Genomic DNA, 25,270 nt, shown 5'->3' on the forward strand with positions numbered 1-25,270 from the left:
TTGTACGTCCGCGTTATGGTAATCTTATGAATAGGATTTCTTACCTTGGTGGTGGTCAGCAGAAGGCGCTTGCACACCTCCTTCATATTTGTCTATTATTTCTTCCTTAAATGCAATAGTTGCACGCACTACTTTTCTTTTTTCACCTGTAGCAACTTTGCTGCTTGCACTGACTTTCTTCGGAGGCATAATAAGGGGCTAAAACACCCGTACGCCGCTCAGCATCGCACCCTGGCGTACGCACTCACGCATTACCGGCGTTCGAATGTACGATTTTTTGACCGAACAGCGAAGCAAGAATTTCTCAATTTTTGGTCGGACTCCGATTTGTTCGAAATGAGAGGCGTCCGAAAACCGAGGTTCCACTGTATGTGTAAAAAATGTCCAACTGAGTTAAAAAAGCTCTTATGCTTTATTCTATTTTTGTTTGGGGCGGAACTGATTAAGTTTGAGGAAACAGAGCTGTGGGGGTTTTGAAGAGTGACGTCATGCTCTCATCCCTGTAGGTTTTATTTTTATTTTATTCTTTCACCAACCCAAACCCCCAAGAAAGATGAAAAAGACGTTCATTGGAGCTGGTTTAAGAAATGCACGTACTTTCATGTACATCATGACTGAGCGAAACGAGGTTGCAATAATGATTTTAAGCCAGAGAGTAACAAAAGTTTATAATTCTGTACAGCTCATTTACTCATATTATTCCACTGATTTGGGAGTACCTGTTTTATTTATGCCACTGAAAATAAAGTTGTTAAGGCTGTTAATTTGACATCTCTACCACCTTCATTTTTGTTAACATCTCAATCGACTTTCTAATACCCAAAAATGACATTTATTGGACTAATCCAGTGTTGTGGCAGTAAGGCCATTAAATATGTGAAGAAGTACCAAACAAATGAAGACTGCAATACTAGCGTCTTAGCTTCCATATAGACGCATTTTCTTGCATTTTGGTAGCTCCAGGCCACAACCATTTTTTCCCTTAAAACTCATTTGAGAATCTGATTGAGTACAGGCTTCTTTACTTCCCCCAGGTCGCAATTTTCTCTTTACCCAGATTGTTATTATTGTGAACCACAGTTGAAACCTTCCACATCCAAGAGAATTCAGATGAGGTTCCATCTTACGCTTGACAGTGCTGGATTAAGCCTCTCGCTAACCACCCAGTGCCTGATCCACACATAATGCAATTATTTCTATTATAAGCTATCTTTTCAGCCTGTCAAACAGCACATCCCTTTTTGGCATCTCTGCATCACATTTTCTTTCACAAGGGCAAGCCAGAGTTGATAAGTCTGGGAAGCTATCAACCAGGGCTCCTTGAGTGCCTGACATTTTCTGTATGGTTGAAGTGATGGGTTTTGAGACTCTTTGGTCAGTCATATGATAAACAGTCACATATAATAGAGACCCTTATCAAAACGTTTTTAAGCTAGCAACAATTCCATGTTTTTCTCATGTAAGCTTTGCTTGTCTATCGACTATAACGGTTCATGTTTCACGGATTCCTTATCCACCACGTCCATCAGGACACAACTCCCTGTGGTGTTTCTGAGACAAAAACAGGCAGGTTGCACCCATCTTTCTCCAGGCCATTTTTTGGGTAGGAGTTTCCTCCCCCATATGAAACAGATAGTACGGGTTTACCTGTATACCAGTAGCAGGAGAAACCAGATCTGACACAGCACCTTCATAATCTGGTCGCCTTTGTTGTCAGTTTAAAGTGTCCCCCTGTTCTTCAGAAGGGAGCTGGACCTTGGCTTTGTGTGAGGATAGTGATACCAGATCTCAAATCATCCATCCATCCATCCATCCATCCATCCATCCATCCATTCATTATCTGCACTGCTTATCCTCAGTAGGGTTGCAGGGGAGCTAGAGCCCATCCCAGCCATTCTCGGGCAGTGGGCAGAGGACACCCTGAGCTGGTTGCCAGAGGTTGCTCGGGGAGAGAATAAGTGAGACTGAAAAATGGGGTAAAGCTGCTATCGCTAGGGAAAAGAGGCAGGCACAAAAACATTGCCACTAAAACTTAAAAAAAATACAAACAAATTAATACATTAAAAAAGGCATATTTCCAATTCTGTTCAGTCGCTGGACTATTAACACACAAATGCTACAGTTGTAGGCTACTGCTTCCAAACTGTCACAGCTGCTGGCTTTTTCCTTGCATTTTGGCAAATCCCACTGATGGTGGCAGCATTTCGGATGGGCCAGATGGTGCTCGCCTCGGTAGTGGTTGGGGGGAGTGGGAATTGAAGGTGGAGCTGTGCCTTTGAGGAGCTAGGGTCATACCCTGCACTGACACGCTCATCTGTTGAAAATTTGTATCAGTGAAGGGGAAAATGAGATGGTGGAAGCTGTCACCTGATATGATCGGAAAGATCAGCATGTGAGTGGTCCTGTTGATTCAAATCAGGCTGCCAGATTGGCACACACATACTCACACACACACAATCTCAAAGCCACCTAGGAGCACAACGGGATCACAAACAAGATTTTGTAATCAGACCTGCAGATGCTTGAGACCACCAGCAGCGCTCATCAACTCTATTCTATTTTATCTATTGTATCTGAAAATGAAGCACAGTATTTTCCAGACTATAAGGCGCATCTCACCCCAATTTTTCCAGAAATGCAGAAGTGCGCTTTATAACACGGTGCTTGTATATCAGTGGATACAATTGGAAATGCACACAGTAATTAAAGGTATGTGTTACCATACAAGGTCCTATGGTATATTACCGGATTTGAGAAATGATTGCGAAGAGTGATCGAATCAATAAATTGCAAATCATTGTATGCAACGGGAATCTAATCCGAGGAGTGACTGTGAGAACACTTTACCACTAGACCGCCAGTGGTACGAATGACATACAAGGGATTAGACCTTATGTCATAATCACACAAGTTCTATGGAGCCAGGAACACTGATTTGCATAGTTATTCTGATAGTCTCTTCTCTTCATCACCAACCAATGTCCGAGAATGGCGAAAACAAAGTCTTTTAACAAAACTATACAAGCTCTTTTACATATTCAAACAAAACAACACAAGCTATTTTATGTAGGCATATTTAACTGAGTGTTTATTGACAGACTGGAGAGTCTGTTTAACCTGCACTCTGCAAATCTGTGTTGTGGAACACAAAAGATAGAGTGATAATGGTATAAGCTTCAATGCAATTTCATACTTTATCTGTACCAATGGTGGTCTAGTGGTAATATTTTGGGACTTTCCCCGCAGATACTTGGGATAGATTCCTATTGCCTACAATGTTTTGCAATATTAAACTGCACATATTAATGCATTGCAGGAATGCATGGTTCCGTTATGTACCCGTAAGCTCTTACCGTGGCCTCAATTTCATTCGCCTTATGTATGAAAAATAAATGACAAAAGACTATTTTTGGAGGGGGGTGTCCTATAAATCAGTGCGCCGTAAAGTGCAGAAAATGCAGTATATGCCATAGCGTAGACAACTATGCACCTATATACTTATATACTGTGTGTATGTGTTGGACCTGTTTTCAGAAGGAGCGAGAAAGCTTGGTGAAAAGTCTTCCCCAGTTGTCCCTTGACAATGATGTATGGCTCCCAGAGTGCCTGGCTCCCTCTTGGGTGTGCTTGCCCGACGACCAACCCGTCCTGGCCGTAGTGCAGCCCGGTGACACAATGCTTGAGGTCCTCAGCACAGTTTGCAAGGTGATTTGAAAATCCCAAAAGTTTTAAGATGCATGTGTTTAATTGCAGATGTGTTTTAAGGTTGTTGTCCTTCCCCAGAAAAACAATTTGGATCCTTCGGGTCACTACCTGCGTTTAAAGGTGGTAGTGGACGAGAGAACGCTCTTCTACGTACCCAAACACGATGAAGACATCTATGATGTGGTGAAATATTTAAATGTATTTCATTGTGATTGTAATATTTTCTCATAGGTTAAAAATCCACAGTTTGTACAGGTGCTTGAAATCCTTGAAATGCTTGAATTTTAATGGTGTGTTTTTAAGGTTTGAAAGTTCATTTTCAGTCAAGTGCTTGTAAATGCTTGTAATTGTTGCCATGTTTTTGGACAGTCTGACTTCATAGTACACACATTAAATGAAGTAAAAAAATAATCTAGAAATAACGCCGACACACCTAAGTTTACACATAAGTTAAAACTTTAGAAGAATCTGTCAGGGAAGACCAGAACAGAGCAGGAGACCCCAGAGTGTTCGTACAATTCTTTATTTGGGGAAGCGTAAGGGTTAGCGGGAGACGTGATGACCGTCGAACGTCAGCAGCAGCAACGACGTGAAGACAACTTCGGAAGACGTAACCAATCGTAGCGTGGGACGGAGGCAGGTCGAGTTTACCAGGACTGGAGAGAAGATCGTAGCGTGGGACGGAAGCAGGTCGAGTTTACCGGGACTGAAGAGAAGATCGTAGCGTGGGACGGAAGCAGGTCAGATCGGAGGCAGGTCGGATCGGAGGCAGGCAGGCAGAATCAGGTAAACAAGAAGGCACATGTAATCGGGAGAGTCTTACGGGGTACAGAAGTAATCCTCAGACAAACAGGTCTCGGCGTAGCGAGCTTAAAAAGGGAACATAAACCAATCAGGGAGCGCGTCAGATGATTACCCCAGGTGGCTCCACTTGGGTAATCATGACAGAACCCCCCCCTCAAGGGACGGCTCCAGAAGTCCCCCAGGAAAAAAAAAAAAAAAAAAATCCAAGACACGTCACAGGGAAACACAAGTAATCGGGGAACTATGTAACAGCACAGTACCTCTCAGAATCTCTCCGAATGGAGGGAAGCCCCCTCATCAGCATCCGAAGGGGCGGCAGAGGGTGGGTCCGGAGGGCAAACAGGAAGAATCAGGACCGGCGATTCAGACAGGACAGGCAGAATCAGATCAGACAAGACAGGGGCGGAGACAGGACAGGCAGAATCAGAACCGGCAAAAACAGGACAGGCAGAATCAGAACCGGCGAACAGAGCAGGCAGAAAGGACAGAATCAGAACAGGCAGAATCAGGGCCGGCAGCGCAGTCGGACTGGCAGGCCGGAGAGTCGGAGTGGCAGGCCGGAGAGTCGAAGTCGGACTGGCAGGCAGCGGAGTCGGACTGGCAGGCCGGAGAGTCGGAGTCGGAGTGGGACAGGCAGGCCGGAGAGTCGGAGTCGGAGTGGGATTGGCAGGCCGCGGAGTCGGACTGGCAGGCCGCGGAGTCGGACAGGCAGGCAAGGGAGTCGAACAGGCAGGCATGGGAGTCATTGCGCAGTCATAAGGCCGATTGGGTGGCAGGGAAGAGGCCTTAGCTTTACTGAAGACTTCCCGTAGGTGGTTGTAACGAACTGGGACCTTGGACAGATTGGGAAGTAGAGTGACCCGGGTCAGGAGCGGCTCGCAGACAGGTTTGGTGACAGTCCATGCCCCATTCTAGTATCGAACCAGTGCGCCAGTCGAAATGGGGGTTGTGTTGGACCAACCATGGATGACCCAGAACGAGGGGTTGGCTCGGGGAGTGAAGCAAATGGAATCGGATCCTCTCTTGGCGATTTCCAGACAACTGTAATTCTATGGGTTCAGTTATTTGAGACACGGTGCCTAACAGGTGACCATCTAAAGCCCGAGCAGATATCGGATTAGGAAGGGGTTTAACAGGTATCCCCATTTTGCGTGCGAGGGACAGATCAAGGATATTTACCTCAGCGCCAGAGTCAATCAGGGCTGGGAATGTCTGCGTAGAATCGGGGAGGAAGAGAGAAGCCTGGATAACGGGTCTAGCGTCTTTGGGAGCAGATACAAGGACTGAGTTCAATCGGACGCTCCTTACGTCCGACGAGCGTTGGCCTTTTACCGGACAGGTGGCCACGCGATGTCCCTTACCACCACAGTATAAACATAATTGATTGACAAATCTTCGCCAGCGTTCCTCGGGGGAAAGAGAGACCCGGTCCACCTCCATCCTTTCTTCGATGGGGATGACCGGGACCTGGTCCACCTCCATCCTTTCTACGATGGGGCTGAACGGAACCCGGGGGTTTGGTACATTATTAGCTTCTTGAACTTGCCTGGTGACGGATTGGCTGGGACCCTCCCTCTCTCGGCGTCTCGCCTGAACCCTACGGTCAATCCGGGCGGTCAAGTGAATAGCTTCGTCAAGTGTTGCCAGAGGAGCGTGGGAGACTAATTCATCCTTGAGATAACCGGACAAACTGTGGAGGTAGGCGTCGACCAGCGCCTCTTCATTCCAATCACTTTGTGCTGCTAGCGTACGAAAGTCGACAGCATAGTCGGCAATGGAACGTCTCCCCTGGCGGATGTTCATGATCGAGCGGGCCGCGTCGACCGATGAGGAACCAGAGTCAAAGACCTTAATCAGCTCTTGAGCCAAGAGGTTGAATGATTTGCACGCCGTAGCACCTCTCTCGTAGGCGGCCGTTCCCCAAAGACGCGCTCTTCCCGTGAGGTGATTAATGGCAAACGCTACCTTAGCTGCTTCCGTAGCAAAATTGCGGGGCTGGAGATCAAATATTAATCTACAATTTACTATGAATGGGCGGATCTGAGCGGGATCTCCCCCAAACTTTTCTGGCGAGCCCACTCGCGGCTCAGCGAATGCTGCGCTGAATGAACTGGGAAAGGCCGAAGGTGGCCGGTCAGTGTTGGGCGCCGATGAAGTGGCTTGATGGGTCATTACTTTGGAGAGATAGGACCAGTCCCGACCTAACAGATCCCACTCGAGCCGTAACTGACTCACTTGCTTAGCCAATTCCGCCACGTCGGAAATGACTTGCCGAACTGCACCTTCTAAAGGGGGATTGGGCTGCTGGTTCTGGCTTTCATAGTCGTCAGGGGGCACATGTACGAACGCGGGGTCCGTTCTGGTCTGAGGATTCTGTCAGGGAAGACCAGAACAGAGCAGGAGACCCCAGAGCGTTCGTACAATTCTTTATTTGGGGAAGCGTAAGGGTTAGCGGGAGACGTGATGACCGTCGAACGTCAGCAGCAGCAACGACGTGAAGACAACTTCGGAAGACGTAACCAATCGTAGCGTGGGACGGAGGCAGGTCGAGTTTACCAGGACTGGAGAGAAGATCGTAGCGTGGGACGGAAGCAGGTCGAGTTTACCGGGACTGGAGAGAAGATCGTAGCGTGGGACGGAAGCAGGTCGGATCGGAGGCAGGTCGGATCGGAGGCAGGCAGGCAGAATCAGGTAAACAAGAAGGCACATGTAATCGGGAGAGTCTTACGGGGTACAGAAGTAATCCTCAGACAAACAGGTCTCGGCGTAGCGAGCTTAAAAAGGGAACATAAACCAATCAGGGAGCGCGTCAGATGATTACCCCAGGTGGCTCCACTTGGGTAATCATGACAGAATCGACTTTCCTTTCTCTACAGTTTGATGTCATTGAGTGCTGTCAGTAAGAAGAACAAGACAATTTGATACAACGTAGAGCAAACAAATGGCAGCAAACACTAATGAAATGGGGGCATGTAAACTCTTGTTTTATTTTCTATGCACCAGTCAGTGAATGATAGCTGCTGGTTTAAAATTTTGCTGAGGATTTCTCAGATTTCCTGGTTCTTTTTCCCACAGGCAGCTTATGGATATAATTACACTGGATTTCTTTTAATGGTACTGGTAAAATTGGAAAATTGGTTCTGAAAGTCCTTTAAAAGTGCTTGAATTTGGCCATAGAAAATGTGTACGAACCCTGAAATAAGACTTATTTAGAGTTGTCGTCAGTATAAATGGATACTGAAGTGAAAAATTATGGTTTTCAAATACAACTATTTTGGTTAAATATAATCTGTTGATTTATTGTGTTTGACATGATTATTATTGACATTTTTGTATTCCTTTTCCACCGATTCATCTTTCTTTTATACTTTTGTATCAGTAGTCTGCAACGCTCTTTAAGACTTGTGATTAAGGGCTTTACAAATAAACATGACTTATCTTGCCTTGTTGTCTACTGAAATTCCTATCTTGTCAAAATGTAGTTGTTGGATTATTTATACATTAAACTAACTAGAAATGCCAGTTGATTCGATGTAAAATAAAGATTAACTCTGACCCGAAAATCATTGTGTATAGCTACTTTTCAAAACAAAAAGAAATAGACAAATGGATGAAAAGAAATTCTTAAAAATAAATAAGTGGAATATTACAAATCAAAATAACTCAGTCTTATTTAACACGTTAGGGCACTTACATGCCTGCTAAATGGATCAGCGACATCTTTCCCATTAAAATTCATGCATACATGGAGGGTTGAATTATGCGAATTAGATTGTTGTGGTTGTTATCTAATAGACGAACAACATCATGAGCCTCCATATTCACTTGAGTTGTTTCGGGCATATTTTCACCTTGATCTAAAGTACTCTTCATCCGCTGTGATCAACATTCATACTTATCAAAACCTCATTCCACTTTTTGATGCATGCGTATATACACACACACACGTACACACACACGTCTTGACCATGCGACCTTGACTTACAACTGCTCAGCGAATAGTTGAATAAAACATGAGGTTATTTCCAAGCGTGATGACCGTCACACCGTTGTGCTTCTTATTTTTCTTCAGCTGTACCAGGAGATCGAGATCCGCACCAAAGACACCAGGTTGATCCAGTTTGACCGAGCTGAATCATGCACGCTAGGATATGGTACGCGGGTCTAACTTTACTTAATAGATTTAGTTAAAAACGCAATGACAGGTATAACACAGTGTGGTTTTATTGGAATATTTACAAAATACATCCACTACCTTAAGGATTTGGAGAGAATTTAATTGAAAGAACATAGTCAGATTATTTTATTGCACCCAAAATTAGGAAAAGATTTTTGCGGGTCCAGCAACCATGCATGGAGCATGTGGAGAGTTAGTCATCGACCTCATTCATATATTTTGGCTGTGTCAAAGAATACAAGGCTCCTGGGGGAAATTTGTGTCTGCTTTAAAGAACATTGTTGGATATGTGATTCCCCAAACATATAAGGTGCCCTATATGGGGAATCAAACAGGAGAAACATTGCAGAAAAAAGATAAGTACCTGGTAAAAGTTCTTCTGACAACAAGAAAAAAAGTAATGAGAGGAAAACATTTAAAATAGGAAATCAGAAGACCTAATTGAAGGACAAATGTGAAAAATTAATGGACTATAGAAAAATGCAGGACATGACTTCCAAACAATGAACTGGACTTTGTAAATGACTTGGTCATGTTGGATATTCCCCAGCACTGCATTGTTTTCACATTTGTTGTATTTTGTTGGTGGGTGTTCAAAAAAGAAAGAAAAAAACACAATAAAAAGGAAGTTACCAAAAAAAATAGTTTAGATTCTTCAAGTTGAGTGCAAATTGTGGAACAAACCTTTTTTAGCTCCAAATTTTGTTAAAGAACGGGTAAGAATTTAGAAAGGGTAACATATGTTTTGCCCTTTAAAATTCTGACTAAAGTTTGTTTCCCCAAATTCAGGTTTCTCAGTATCCGTTCTGGACGAGGACGGCACCCAGCGGCTTCACATCACTGACGTCAAAGAAGGCGGACTTGCGTACGCGAAAGGCAAGAAAATTAGCTAGCTTAGCATGATGCTCACACAACACCCTGTTGAGTCACAGACACGCGCACACACTCACTCTAAAAGCGTTAGTGGGTCAGCCAGCATGTTCCATTGATCCACTGAAAAGAATGTGCAGAGACTGAAAGAGATCACGGAAGAAAAACCAGGCCAACACTGCAGGCTTTACTCCAACCCGTCTCCCTTAATGGAGTCAGAGGCGCACACATGCACACAGACTGGCACACACGCTGAGTGGCTGCCCATTCAGGCCTGGAGGCTTTATTTCTTTCAGTCCGGTAAAGATTCTTCTTCGTGTATAGCTGACATTTCCCATTGCAGACAAGTAGGTCAAAACTTGAGGGTAAATGTGTCATTTGTCGATATACAAAGTAATGTGTACGTGCACACACGTATAGGTGAATTGTCCGTTTCTTTGCTTCTAACTTGCAGTCAGTTATAAGAGCAAGTGGCTTGAAAAGACACTTGTGTGCTGCATGTGGTTTTGTATTTATGGGCTGAATGTTCTAATCAATTTTTTTTTAAGTAAGGCGTGGGTGTCAACCTAATTTTCACAGAGGGCCACATACGCGTAATGACTAGGGCTGGCACGATTAGGAATTTCTAGATATGATTGTCACACAAATAATCATGATTGACGAATATATTGTCAATTTTACCCCTCTGCATTGTATGCCACTCTGAAAATCTGAGCTTGATATTACATATACTAAATAATCGCAAATGTGAAAAATATTTGATGATACGACAAATGTTTGCGATTGGACAAATATATCATATTCGCGACAGCCCTTGTAATGACTGCACTCAGAGGGCTTGATGTAACTTATAAATTTTTTGTAGTTTGCAATAATCTGTGGTCTGTGCGGCCCTTTGTGATTAAGGGGTATACAAATAAACATGACTTGACTTGACTAAATAAATAAATAGTATTTGAATGGTTTATAAAATACATGCAAGTTCTTCATGTAAAATTACCTTCAATTTATTTCAAACACAACCATCACAGTTGCAATAAAAGATGTAGCTGCACATTCAGGTATATATTATGTTAAATACTAAATATAACTACATTTACACAATCCTTTTGTGACATTTTTGGGTTATGTTCTTAGTTTCACTCAATGGAATTCATATAGATATGTTGTGGCGCTGAGGTATTGTTGACAGACATAGTTGCAAATGTATTATTTTGGACCCATTGATTTTTTAGATACGCAGACATTTTAAACTCTCGCGGGCCGCATAAAATGATGTGGCGGGGCACATTGGTCTCGCCGGCCATGAGTTTGACATGAAAAAAAGGTTTCATATTAGTCTGTCAAGAAAGGGTTTTGGTATAGGGCTAGGCTTGAAATGTGGGTTATTTTTTTAAGTCAAGGCAGCATGGCGGCTGAGTGGTCAGCACGAACCTTCCTGTGTGGAGTTTGCATGTTCTCCCTGTGCTTGCATGGGTTTCCTATGGGCACTCCAGTTTCCTCCCACATTCAAAAACATGCATTCCAGGTTAATTGGCTGGTCCAAATTGTCCCTAGGTGAATGGGAGTGGGGCTGGGATGGGCTCAAACACCCCCGCGACCCTCCTGAGGATAAGCGGTACAGATAATGGATGGATATTTCAAGCGATGGTTGGTTTGAGTAGGGTCTCAAAAAAACCATTCTGACAGGTTACTTTTTTTAAGAGTCGAGCTATTAGTTGTAATTATGGTTTCAAATTGTGGTATAAAATTAGGCCGGGTTTCAGTTAACTAGGACCAAATGTCAAGGTTAAGTTTAGTAGACTCTCGAAATAAAGAATCGAATCAAATTAATCTGTAAAGCACCTTTGAGGCGGGAAATTGTTTTTTTATAAAAACAACAATGGAATTTAAACTTGCAAGGAGGACTGGGAAAGGTGTTTTCAAATAAGAGAATTCCATCCCGTTCTAAAGCCCTCCTCTCTAAGGCCCCTCTTTTTGATAAATATTCTAGGTTACAAAAAAAACATATCAGATCTAGGGGGTGTGGATATCATAGAACAGCAACAGGATTGACTGACGATGACAATGATGTACAGTAATCTTCAAAACAATGAACAATAGTGGACAATAAAGGTCGAAACCAGGAACTAGCATCTTATAAACCTCATTTGTCTAACTTTAAATCAGAATAAACTTATTGTATCACCTGAGTTAGGCTTTCAAGTGACTGCACAACATTAAAGGGGTTCAGATGAGGGTTGGCTTTCAAAATAGGTTGCAAGATTTAAGATTGGTTAGTGTTTCACGCAAAGGTCAGGTTTTCAGTGTAGGGTTCTAAGTCAGAGTTGCAGGCTCAAACAGTGTTTGAGGTTGCCAATTAGGTAAATCAGCTTGAGCGTTTTGGACAAGATTATCAACAGAATGCAGCTTCAATATGATAGTGACATTTTCTTAAAGCTTAATTTTGTGGATAATTACCTGTAACCAATCCCCCACTTCCAAAAGGTGTACGTGCTGGTGATGAAATTCTGCTCCTGAACGGCAAGCCAGCTGCTGCCCTGCAGATGGATGACATGCGGGCGGCTTTTGCCTGCCAGGCCTTAACCTTGAGCCTGGGCACCTTACCCCGCCTGGACCCTGCCCTACTCTGCCCACCACCACCTCCCAGACGCTCTGATGCCGAACCTGCCACCGCCGCTACAGACATCTTCTCACAGAAACAAGGTAAGGAACACGTGTATTTAATGAGTCGTTTTACATTAAAGTTTACTGCAATGTTTATTGGTATGGTGTGAAATGTGTTCTTGTTAGAATTGTGGTTGAAGCTAAGGTCTTAAGACTGAGCTAGTGTTTAAATTGTAATCTTGAACTATTCATGTTTATGTGAGATATTTCTTTTTCTGACTTTTCTAATGTGCTTTCCAGATGGTCCATCTTAAAAAGACATGTGTCAACTCATGCTAATTAAATACCTGCCCTACTCATTTGCGCACAAGGGCGCCAATTCATTTATTCTTGTTCCTTTGATTAATTAATATGCAGGGAAGCAAAGGCTTTTGAATATGCATAAGATGCTGTCACAGGACAGACAGGAGTGAACATTGCAACTAGAAGTCATGTACTTATAACAAGGAACAACGCAATACTAAAGCCATGTCAATTTTGATAATAAAAAAAACTTTCACCATCCCTCATTTGGGTCCTCAGAAGATATTCTGGACGAAGTGTCGGGCCTGACTGTTGATGATATCTTGGATGAGGGCGTTCCACAGAGTCCTAGAGATTCTTCTGAAGAGAAGATCTATGTGCAGAAGGTATGTTGTTTTTATATTTTTTGCAGATTTCATTGATTCATTTTCAGCATTTTGATTTATAAGGCTGTGCAAATTTATCTGGCACTACAACAATGTTTTAAAGCTGCTTTGTTAGCCCAATACCCTGTTTTATGTCCAAGTAAGAAACCTGCCATCCATGTGCACTTAGGCATTTATTCAGTTTGATAGGCACACATTCAACGTAAACAACTAGGCACATCAGATTGGACACAGTAATATTAAATCCTGATCCGCATGCTATAATTTAAGTCAGACTTGACATTGTCGTCTTTTCACAGTAACCTGCACACTTCCAGCGCTCAAGTGCTCAAAAATGTGATTTGGACTCCCGTAAACCACCATGTCATTGCTCTTTCTCTAAAAACCTTGCTATTTTTATTTTTCTGCACATCTGCCTTGGTAATTGTACCATGCTTGTACTGAGGGGCCTACCCATAAGATGCTTATTTGGCGATAGTCATAGCTTCTAACTAACAGTGTGTGTGTCTGTGTGTTTTTTCTGTGTGTATGTGTGTGTTTGTGGGGGCCTAGGCTGAGGGGTTCGTTGTGTGTAGTGATAATAATAATACATTTTAATCAAATAACCTTTCAGGGCACCCAATGGCGCTGTACACGGAGTATAAACACTGATGGAAAAAAACCCCACAAATAAAATACAAACAATATATACAAATATTTAAAACAAAGAACAGTAAAAAAGTGGGGCCGTGTGAGGCAGTTTATGATGGGTAGGCAAGTATGAACAGGTGGGTTTTAAGTCTGGCTTGGAAATTGGAGAGGGTTGCAAAGTTCCGAAGGTCAGGTGGTAGTTAGTGCGTTTTAGAGCTGCGCTGCTGGTACAGTCAGATAGAGGGAGGAGGAAGATCTGAGGGCTCAGGATGGCATGGCAATGTGAAGGAGCACAAAAAGGCAGGGAAAGGCAAGGTTAGGGATGGCCTTATAGCTGTGCAAAAGGATTTTTAAGTGATTATTTGGTGATCGGGAGCCAGTTGTTGAAGAACAGGGGTGATGTGGTGGCAAGAGGGGAGTTTCAGTGATGATACAGGCAGCGTACAGGCAGAATTTTGGAACAGCTGAATTCAAAGGACTTTAGAGGTAGGCAATACAGTAATACAGTACAATACAGTAAATAATACAGCAATACAGTAGATAATTACAGCAATCAAGGCGGGAGGTAACAATGCTATAGACAAGGATGGTGTGTATGGCTAGGGAGGGGTGAAGTTATCTGTATGAGAGTAAAAGAGTATACTGTGAAGGATGACCCAGACTCTTGACCTGAGAGGAAGGAAATAATAGGGAGCTCTCGAAGGAGAGGGAGAGGGTCTAAACTTAAGACAGGTGGATTTGGCGCCAATAAGAAGAAATTTAGTTTTATTGCAGCATTGTTTACCGCAGTTTAAAATACATTTGTACCCAAGAAAATCCACTATTATCCACACGATGGCAGCAGCCCTTTGGCCACCTTGCCCTTGGCTTTCTGTGTGAAATTTAGCCCACACCATTTCCAACATGGCACTCTAAATAGAAAAATGGAAAGTGAGGGCCGCCACTTCCAGGGCTAGCGGAAATTTAGGTATTTTTTTCAGCGAAATCCAAAACAACCGTCTTCCTAATTAGCCAAGAGACTGCATCTGTTTTCAAAGAATATAATATCAAAAGGCACTGCCAGATGAAACATGCTGACTGGAAATAAACATAGTGAAACGGCTAAGCAACTGGTAGCTGTTTTAACTGCACATAAGAGGTTTTTACGGCAGTGGAAAATGCTACAGAGGCGAGCTACAAGGTTGCAATGCTGATAGTCAAGCACGGAGGTTTAATTTGTTAAAGACTGTTCAAAGAATGCCATGCTGAATAGTTGGCCCTCACACGTTTTTTTGCTTACCATATAAGGTCCACTTACTGAAAAATTTGGACACCCTTGGCCTAGGGCAGGTGTAGGGAACCTATAGCTCGGGAGCCATATATGGCTCTTTTCATGGCTCAGAAATAAAATGTAACTATTGGACATCTCTCTGTGGCGTTCCAAAGTCAAGTGATTTCATCTCGATTTTGGTCCATATAAAGCCGAAGCAACTTAAAGCAGAAGTTCGATAAGAAACCATTTAAACTGACGAATAAAAACACTGGCAAACAACTTTGGTTGGGTGAGCAGTACAGTTGGGCGGAACCCTGCACACAGCGCAAGGCACTCCCTTCTCTCTCTCTCACTCAGTGCAGTCTTACACCGAATATGACGTTATGCTTATCGTTTGCAGTAATTTGTGACATTTTTACAAAAGAACTTTGCATGCACATTGTTTTGAAATCAAGGAAAAATTTCATGGGAAAAAAATTGCCTCAACACTCTTAACTTAAGGTGAAGACAAATTGTAAATGGCATATTTACATTGATTTGGGATACAGGATTTGGCATTATTATCATTTCATACATTCGATTAAATCATCAAATGACACACAGTGAAATGAAATGTGCTGAAGAATTTGCTTTTGTCTAGAGAGCGTGTTTGGCAGTGTTTTCAATTTTGTCTGGGAAAAAAAATATATATAATATATTTCTTTTTAAAACATTTTTTGCTTTTACGGCTCTTTGGGTCAAAAAAGTTCCTGACCCCTGGCCTAGGGGGTTGAGGTAGGTTCTGAAGAAGAGGGGCCATAGGGAAAAGCCCACGGGCACACCTGTGATAACGGGAGAGGTGCTGATGGAGGAAGATTTAAGTTGTAAGAACTGAGTACTGTCTATGACGTAGGAATGGAACTATGGGAGGGGTGTGTGCGTGATGCCAATTGAGGAGAGTCTACTGAGGAGGATGGGGTGAGATGAGGTTGTGTGTGTGTGCGTGTGTGTGTGTGTGTGTGTGCATGCATGCACGATTTTGACAGACAGGTGAGACAGGTGTGAAACAAGCGTATGATTAAATAATCAAAGTGCCCGACGGCTTTCATCAGCACCTCAGCACTGTGATGATTGTTTTAGGAGAATAGCAGCAGAACCCTTTGCCTCCTCCCCCAGATACGCTTGTCAACCCGAACCCCTTTGTCACCATGGCAACAGCACTTGCCTTACCTGACCTTTTTTAATTTTTGTAGAATGAGTCCAGTTAAAAATGAGAGGGTGAAGGGCTAAAGAGATGTGCTATGCTTTTGTAAAGATGTCAAAGCTCACTTTTCTCCAAACATTGAGTTCAAACAAGAGTTTTAAGACTTTTGATTCCCTCTTCTCATTAGCATAAAGGATTAGGAAATTTGTATGCTGTCTGTCAACAAATCCTGGCAGAATCGCTCCCCCTTCTTCCCTTTTTTTCTGTCTTTCGAGTGTCTGGTTTGTCTCAACCTCGTCTCACCCGGCGTCGAAGTTGGAAATGACTTTAATTTTCCCGACACTGTTGTCGCTTCATTGTGTCATTTAGCACAGACAAACGAGTGTCTGGGGCAACAGTGAGTTTCATTATTTTAGACAAAGCGCCACCGTTGCCTACAAATGTGATAACTAAAGAAAAAAAAAGGGAGGGGTAGCTACAAGGGGACGAGGGGGGTGGACTTCGGATAACAGTAATCATGAAGATGATGATAGTGCTGATTGTTATCATTCCCAGAGGAGAGCAAGTCGCTCTGCTTGTCATTTTATATGTTCCTTTTTTGAACCTGAAGGCTTTTAGAAATGGTAAATTTTAGGTTAGTGTAGTTTGTCAGACATTGCTTGCTTAATGTGTGCATTTTTTTCTTAAATGTCTCACCCTCATGTCCTATCATGTTTATTGATGCACCAGCACCGTTTGTCCACTAGAGAGTACTATATGCGGGTGTCTTCATTAATGGTTTATAAATACTGTATGATCTATGTGTTCAAAAAACCCATGTAAAGAAAATCTGAAAAAATATGCAGGTTTTCTCTTAGACCCAATAGACGTATTTTCAAATTTATATCCATCATTCGATAAAGACTCAAAATAACTAACCTTTGATAACACCTGAATTATGTTATGCGCAACAAAATACAGTGGTACCTCTCTCACGAACTTAATTCGTTCCAGGATCATGCTCCTGCCCCCCAAAAAGCATCCAAGTAAACAGGGGTTTAAGGAGTCAAAGAGAGCACATACATATCAACGTATACGTTTTCTTTGTATTTGATATGTTTTAGGATCATTTCTCATCGGGTATGCAGTATAACAATTTTTTTACAGGAATTCATTTTTAGATAAACTGATTACAACATCTTTATCGTAGATTACTAATTTTGTTGCGGTATTCTACATAGTCTGTCTCGCTGTGAGTAAATAGTTGCTGTGTTGTGTCTGTAAGGTTTATTATCGCTTAATAAGGAATATTTGCAATCACTATTAAGGGAAGCAATCTGTGGAGGTTCACTGGTATTTGATGAAGAGACGGTTAAAGATACGTAGATACACTGCATATGGGTTTAATACATCGAGAATAGTACTACACTCCAGAATAAACACAATATAAACATTTAAATGTAAATGGTTTGCATTTATATAGCGCTTTTCAAGTCAATGATGAAGACCTTTCCCATTTACACACTCTAACTCACCGATGGAAGACCTGCAATTGGGGGCATTAGGAATTCAGTGTCTTGCCCAAGAACACTTTGACATATAATACAGAGCGACCTCTTGATCCCAAGATGAGCGCTTTACTTCCTGAGCCAATGCCGCCCCAATAAAATGTTTGAATCACCACGTGATTTTTTTTTGTCAAGTGTCCACTTGTTTTAATACTTGCCTTGCCTGGGAAGCGGCATATGCTGCGCGTAACTAATCTCTGTTTATCCCACTTTTTGCTGGCGGGCGTAGCAATGCCGACAGGTTGGCGCTTGCTCCCAAGCTCCTCCCCCCACTGTTCATTGCTCGCTCACACACACACACACACACACACACACACTCACATGTACGCACTCCATCCTTCGCCGCCGGCTGTTTTGCATGCAACGACAAAATGTACAGCACCTGCTCCCGGAACAAGGTAATATGTGGTCATGACTCTTAATCCATGCATTTACATTTGTTATTTCACATGCAATTTTATTTGCAGCTCAAGGTTTGTTTCCTAACGGGGATCCGTCCCACTGCCCGTTGCGTTATGCTAATGGACTGTCAAGAGACACATGCGTGCATCAGTCTGTTGGAATTAAGGCGTGCTTCTGAGATTACGTAATATGTTGTGAAAGGAAGGGCCAGGTGTGGTCGGTGCAAGTTGTGTAGACCTTGGAACACACATCAGGACAGAATAAAACCTATTTCATGGAAAGTGGTGGTGTTTAAAAAAAGAACGTTTTGATCTACGCCGAGTAGTTAATTTTTTGCATTGGTTTATAAGGACAATTTTGCAAAAACTGACCAACAGGGCTTTTGGGAAAGTTTCTCTCCAGAACAAAACATCTCATCCTTGAAAATGCTTGAATTTAAATGTTGTGTTCTCAAAGATTAAAAAGTGCTTGAAATTTGGTTGAAGTGCTTGTAAATGTATGAAATTGTTGCTGTGTTTCACAATGAGTCTGCTAAAATATGACACCGACACTGCTCTCTGGTGGGATCGCTTTGCCATTGCATTACTACCCTTATGAATAACGGCAGCTGTTATAAGTTTGTATGGCAATTTCCTAAGAAGCGTCTCTGGGTTTTGTCCAAGAAGACAGGTGTATGCTACTCTTTAACAAGGCATTATTAAATTTGTATTAGTGCAAGGATTACCTATGAATGATGGACGTTTATCATGGGCCATGCAAAAAATTATGGTAGCGTTCTCAGTGGTAAATTGTAATGGGAAGAATTACCTGCGACTGAAAATGTAAACTATTTATTATAATTATTTTATGCAACATCTTTATGGGGAGGGATTCGTCTCAAAAATATTAAACGCACACACATGATTAAAAATCGCATCTGATGTATTGGTGGATCTGCAAAATACATGATTCACACCAGTTTCTTATTTTAATCGCACCAGAGACATTGAAAACTTTGCTTTGAAAGTCCTTCAAAATTGCTTGAATTTTGCCATGAAAAAGGTGTTGTTTTAATTCTGTTTATTATTCCCAAAAAATTGTTTTTGCATTTCCTGAAAAGGGCTCTACCCAATTAACTTTCCCTTTTTTTGGAGCACATCTGAATTTAGGAAAGTGAGTGCTGATCCAATCAGTGTTTGATCTATCCTCTTGTTGCTATCAATCTTGCTTACATAAGCAAGTGAGCGTATGCTCTTCCTTCCTTTCGCTCCTCTCTTGCTCCTCCTCCTCAGTTGCTCAAACGCTTCTTCTGAGCATGCTTGCCGCACTTTGCAACCGGGACAGGTTTTCACTAGTGTTGCACTGCGAAGACTTTGCTGTCAACCACTGGACGGATGAGTGATCCCAGCCACGGGCATGTCCGTTTTTAGGAGGTCCAAGAAGAGGATGGGCTCCAAGTGGGCGTCCAAGATAGTCCGTGACGTTTTGCACATGGTGAGCTGCATTGTGCTCATTTTGATTATGATTGATTAAGTGCACTTTTTACCTGGGCGAGGTTTACCACAGAGTAACAGCTGGCTATTAAATGCGTGATGGCGGTGAAGTGGTGTCCTTGTGTTGCGTTCACATCTGTCACAGCAGCACCAACCATATGACACTATGCTGTTTGAACTATCTTCTGACTGTTCAGAGTGACTCCTTACTTTAAGTTGTCATACGATCTTTTTTAGTCCTCACTTGGTGAGGAAATTACTGTCAATCGAAGTCAGTATTTATTGTTTTACCAAACTGATACAGGGTTTCAGGGTTGATACCACCTTTCCTATCGATATAGGAACTTGTGAATATCTGCGACTTTCTATTAGCCTTTTACCTATCAGGATTCTAAAATTAAAGGAATAGTAAAAGGTCATTAAATTAATGCAATATTCAGGGATACTTTGAGATTTTATATTTCTTTCTTTCAGCTATTTCCAAAGAAGCATGATAGTCCAAGAAGAATGATAGTCTTCTTGGAATAGCACCGATGATATGCCCTATCTTTGCTGAGGAAAGGGAATATGATCTATGACTGTTATAACGTTTCATGCGAATATTGCAAAACTTAAATTTTTCTTTTTTTGTCTTTTCTGTTTTATGCATACGAGGTAGATAAACCGTCTCAGTTATTCATATTTATATCAACTTTCTGAAATTAGAATTATTCTCATTTTGTATTCCACAATTAAAGTGTTAGCATGCTATAATGGTTTTAATTACTTACGTACCCAGTATGCAATAATAGCCGCACTGAAGTACCGTAAGGCATTTATCACATACAATATAATTTTGAAATCCAGTACTTTTTCTTCTCATCTCATCTCATTAGCTGCACCGCTTATCCTCAGTAGTGTCGCGGGGGTGCTGGAGCCCATCTCAGCAATCATCGGGCAGTGGGCAGGGGACACCCTGAACTGGTTGCCAGCCAATCGCAGGGCACAAAGGGACAGACAACTCGCTCGCTCATTCACACCTAGGGACAATTTGGACCGGCCAATCCACCTGAAATGCATGTCTTTGGAATGTGGGAGGAAACCAGAGTGCCCGAAGGAAACCCACGCAAGCACGGGGAAAACATACAATCTCCGCACAGGAAGTCCGGTAGCTGGATTTGAACGCACACAGGAGTTTCTCAAGACCTTAGAACTGTGCCGCACACGCGCTAACCACTGCGTCACCGTGCTGCCCTAGTATGTTTTTTCCTTAAGGTTCAAATTCATCAAATGGTGGCAAGACTTCTTTCGCATTGAAAAATGTTTTAATTAATTATTTCCTAATTAGCTATTCTTTTGACACACTGGTTATGTGTTATCAATAATTGGTCATATAAAAAAGACTAATTAAATGCAACTATTGTTTTCAAAATGTAATAGTTTTTGCCTTTTTCTTGTAAATCAACTATTGTCAGTAATGTCCTTTTTGTATGTGGTTAACAACATGGTATTACTACCAATGGCGACTAAAGATTTGGGTAACGTATCGCACTGAAAAAAAAATGATGTATGCAATACCCCTAGTACTTTTTTTCCGGGCTATAAGGCGCAATAAAAAAAAAGCCAGGTAACCGTGCCTTATAAATCGGGTGCACTTTATAGACCGGTAAATATAATGGATAAAACCTTATAAAATAATAAATAAAAATATCACACAAAATTCAGTTTTTTATGGGGACTCTTAAAATCCAGGACATTATTGTCCGGAAGATACAGCAACACATAAGGTGATTATATGTTCTGTTTTTTCAGAAGGATTTACAAAATTAGACCCAACAGAGTCATACACTGCCTCAGAATTGTGTTTAAGAATGTTATGATAGACGAATTTTAAAAAGCCTATTCACTACAACGGCAACTAGGGCTGAAACAACAATTGATAAAATCAATTAAAATCGATTATTATTAGCATTGGCAATGGATTTCATCATTTGTTGTGTTGCGCGTTGTATGTGTCACCCAGCATGTTCATTGAGTTTAGTTGTGATGTAGCGTGGATGGGCTGCTGAAGAGACATGCTTGTAGCACTACTTCAATCTAGCAGAAGGTGACTTGCGATCACATTTTGTTGCGCAATGTCCTTTTGATACGTATTTCTTATGTTCGTGGTCCTCTTTATCCGACAAAGTGCTCGCGTTTGCATTTTTGCATTTTATCTATAAGTGTCTTAAGTCTTTGCAGATATATAGCGTACATTTGTATATAGTTTTGTTTACCGTATCTTCACGACGATAGGGCGCACTGCGTCAAAAGGCGCAGTCTACGTAACACTAATTCGATTTCTGTATTTAACACATAAACAGGGCCAATAGGACGCCGGTGCCCTTTTACTGCAGCCGTTTGAAATAACACATATAAGCAAACAAGTGTGCGTATTCAAAAATACAGCGGGAGCAAAACTGAGTTTGGTTGTGGTTTATTTCAATATTGATTAAGAATTAAAACCCGTCAGAGTTCGTATTTCAGCTTGCTCCACTTGCCACAATCGATTCATTCATTAATTTTCAATTCTCTCGCGGCTGCTCCGTTTCCATGTTCTTCCGGGACAGCCTCCGGTAGCACAATAAATTTCAAATTGCTAGTCTTGATTTTTTTATTGTCTTTATTATAGAATATTTGTATGTTTTGTTTCACTATTTTTCTATCCGTCTGAAACTTCAATATTTGAGCAAAGAGGGAGAAATTAAAAATGTTTAAAAAAAAAAACGACCTAGAGTGGAACCTCGGTTCTCGACCATAATCCGTTCCAGAACCCTGTTCGAAAACCGATTTGTTTGCTCACCGAAAATCGTTTTTCCCATTAAAAGTAATGTAAAATCGTTTTAATCCGTTCCAACACTCTGAATGTTTACCATGAACGTAAACATGAAGCTAACCCAGGCTAATCGTACGTTCGCGTCAGCGTAATCTTCCGTACGAAAGATTACGCTAACATAGTAGTTTAAACGTCATTTAGCACCCTGGTCTCCACAAAAAGTGGTGAGTGGTTAAAGGATAAAGAAAAGAATTATGAATAGGATTTCTTACCTTTGTGGTGCTCAGCAGAAGCCATGCTGTATGTATAGCAAGATCGGAAACTCGCACACCTTCATATTTTGCTATTATTTCTTTCTTAAATGCAATAGTTGTACACACTACTCTTCTTTTTTCACCTGTAGCAACTTTGCTGCTTGCACCGACCTTCTTCGGAGGCATAATTAGGGGGTAAAACACTCCGTTCACCGATATTAAAAGCGAAAAGAAGTGCGCGCGCACGTCATAACAGTTCTTCACTAGGGGTGGGGGCAATCTACACGATCTACACCCGTACGCCGCTCAGCATCGCACCCTAGCGTACCGGCGTTCGAACTTCGATTTTTTGAATGAAAAGCGAAGCGAGAATTTCTCAATTTTTGGTCGAAAACCGATTTGTTCGAACTGAGAGGCGTTTGAAAACCGAGGTTCCACTGTATTCATAAATTATTAAAAGAGTCATTTGTTGCAGCCCTAATGGAAACCATGAGTCATTTGAAATCAAATGGATCTTTCATGTCTATACCTGTCAATTTTAGCGAATGGGTTAAAGTTTTGTTCAAGAAAGTCATACAGTACTTTGAGAATGTCACACTCTGCAGCAGGCTGCCCTTGTGCGTCTAATGTATTGTTGTTGTTTAGTTTGAGGATGAAAAGACTGGATGTGAGGTAGATCCATATCGATGTGTGTGTGTTTATGTGCGCGTCCAGATGCCACGGCGCTGCCAAACAGGTTTGGACGCCACCACGGAAAATGGTCTTTGTCGTAAGCGGTACGAAAATGAGCGACGAAGCATGCGATGCGCTCCGACGGGGCAATTCCCGCCCCCGCAGCCCTTTGTCACTTCAATTTGTATCCGTCTGGATATTTAACACCATTGAAATGCTATGCAATTACAAAGGTCAAAGTCAACACTGTGGTTTTGACCTTTAATGAAATCATGCAATGTGATTTTAACCTCGCTTAGGGCTATCATAAGTTAATTTGGAAATTTGGGTTAGTACTTTACTGGTGAAATCTTCAACAGAATCGCTTTCTGTTTTAGGGACATTATTTACACAAGATGCATGAAGGTGTCATACATGACTCAAGACTTATTTTTGGAGTAATGGTAGCTGACATGACTTGTTTAGACCTTGTGTAAGGAATACCATCCAAACTCAATTGAGCTGGGGGCCGTTGTAGCGAGGATCCTCGCGAGGTTGGGCCATAAGAAGGAAAGGTACATATAAATAAAAATGAAACATAGAGAATAATAATAATAATAATAATAATTTCCTTGTATTGTCATTCTGTGTAACAATGTACACAGAACGAAATGTCGATTGCACCTGACCCGTTGTAGCGAGCCGATGCAGCCGCAGCCAACAGAGGGCGCCGCCGACCACTTTTTAAGTCTTAGGAATGACTCGGCCGGGGCGCGAACCACCGACCAAAGGAAAAGCAAAAAATGTAAATATAAAAAAAGAAAGAAAGAACAAGAGAAACCAAAACAAATTGGAAAGCAATTTTCTCCTTTTTCATTTGTCTTTTCTTTTTTTTGTTTTTTTTTCTCCATTTTTCTTTTCTATTTTCAGTTGATTTTTTCTTTTCTTTTTTCTTTTCTTATTTCTCCACTTTTCAAAGGTAATAAGGTGTGTTTTGGTCACTTTGAGTCTCCGTATTTTGTCTTCTTCCATTGTGCTTTTAGCACTTGTTTTCAATGGCATGACAGAATACAGCAACATCTGGTGGGAAAATAATACACACTGTCTCTTTAACTTTCATGTTAAGGCGGGGGCCTCATTTGATCATCCTTGGGAGCTCAAACTATCATCATAGTGTCCGCTCTTGGCCCCTGGGCCATGAGTTGAGACCCTGCTCTAGACTTTATTTAAATACACACTGACATTTGACATTGTTAAAGAGATTCAATCAAACATTGGGTAAGCTCTTTTAGAGCCTAATGCATCTTTATTTCTGACACAGGTGAACACAGCTGTACACTCCTTTAGACATTTTCAAGAGACTCTTACATTATAGTTTAGGTCTTGCTCTTCAACAGTGTTCTCAAACACCTTTGAGCAAATGCACACTTTATTTCATCTAAAATAATCAAAGAATACTGACAATTAAAAATAAAAAACACACAAAACAATAACACTTTCATCCCCTCTATCATATGTTTATTTGTTATCATTATTGTTATTTTAAAGCTTAAATTACCAGGCTTATCATATGTAGTCACCGTAGCTCAGGAGGTAATTGAGGTTATTAATTTTGGGTAATAATTCTGCTTTAATTTTGGATCTAACTATAATTAACCCTTTTTTTAATTTTGACTATATTTTTATGAAAAACAAAACTAAAACTAAAATAAGAAGAAAATGTTTGCCAGTTAAATAAAAATAAACTGTTTCTGACTTAATCCTGTTAAAAGAATAATTAAAGTCAGCCATATAATGTGCAAAGTGTTCCTCTATTTGACTTATTTTATATTTTCCTGTAATAGTAAAAAGCATATACAAAGAAAAAAATGTAAGCATCTGCTTCTGACTACCCCTTTTCGAACATGTTGTGTGACATTATTTCGTTGTTGACTCATTGTTTTTGTCCTGTTTTTATTTTTATGTTCGAAATAAAGTTTTCATTCATTCATTCATTCAATGTACTGCCCCTCATTGATTTAAACAAATATTAGTTATTAGTTACAAGCATTCAGTATCTTTTGCAAATATAAAATAGGACAATTTTCACACAAGACAATTTTTCTCCGCACTCTAGCGTGCCCTGGTGCACTGGTTGTAAAACACTGAACTGAATAGTAAAATTTATATTTTAAGAGGTGTGTACTCCTGAAGAAAAATGTATACCTCATTTGCAGTTTAAACCTTAATGATA

At 41.4% G+C, this 25,270-nt stretch overlaps 1 protein-coding gene across 5 annotated transcripts in view; it reads left to right on the top strand.

Annotated features, from left to right (window-relative positions):
• The window catches only part of tiam1a (TIAM Rac1 associated GEF 1a), a 111,558-nt gene that overhangs the window by 62,602 nt on the left and 23,686 nt on the right, over positions 1–25,270 (top strand). For 4 of the 5 annotated variants that reach the window (XM_088321753.1, XM_088321752.1, XM_088321755.1 and 1 more), the window contains 6 exons: positions 3,535–3,705; positions 3,784–3,888; positions 8,582–8,663; positions 9,476–9,562; positions 12,044–12,262; positions 12,746–12,852. In XM_088321753.1, the coding sequence (XP_088177879.1) occupies positions 3,535–3,705; positions 3,784–3,888; positions 8,582–8,663; positions 9,476–9,562; positions 12,044–12,262; positions 12,746–12,852 (771 nt within the window). The remainder of the gene's footprint in view (positions 1–3,534; positions 3,706–3,783; positions 3,889–8,581; positions 8,664–9,475; positions 9,563–12,043; positions 12,263–12,745; positions 12,853–25,270) is intronic. The other variant, XM_088321754.1, reaches the window with a different exon arrangement.

Source organism: Urocampus carinirostris, chromosome 17 (assembly GCF_059441175.1).
Source record: "Urocampus carinirostris isolate Australia breed hairy pipefish chromosome 17, RoL_Ucar_1.0, whole genome shotgun sequence".
NCBI lineage: Eukaryota > Metazoa > Chordata > Actinopteri > Syngnathiformes > Syngnathidae > Urocampus > Urocampus carinirostris.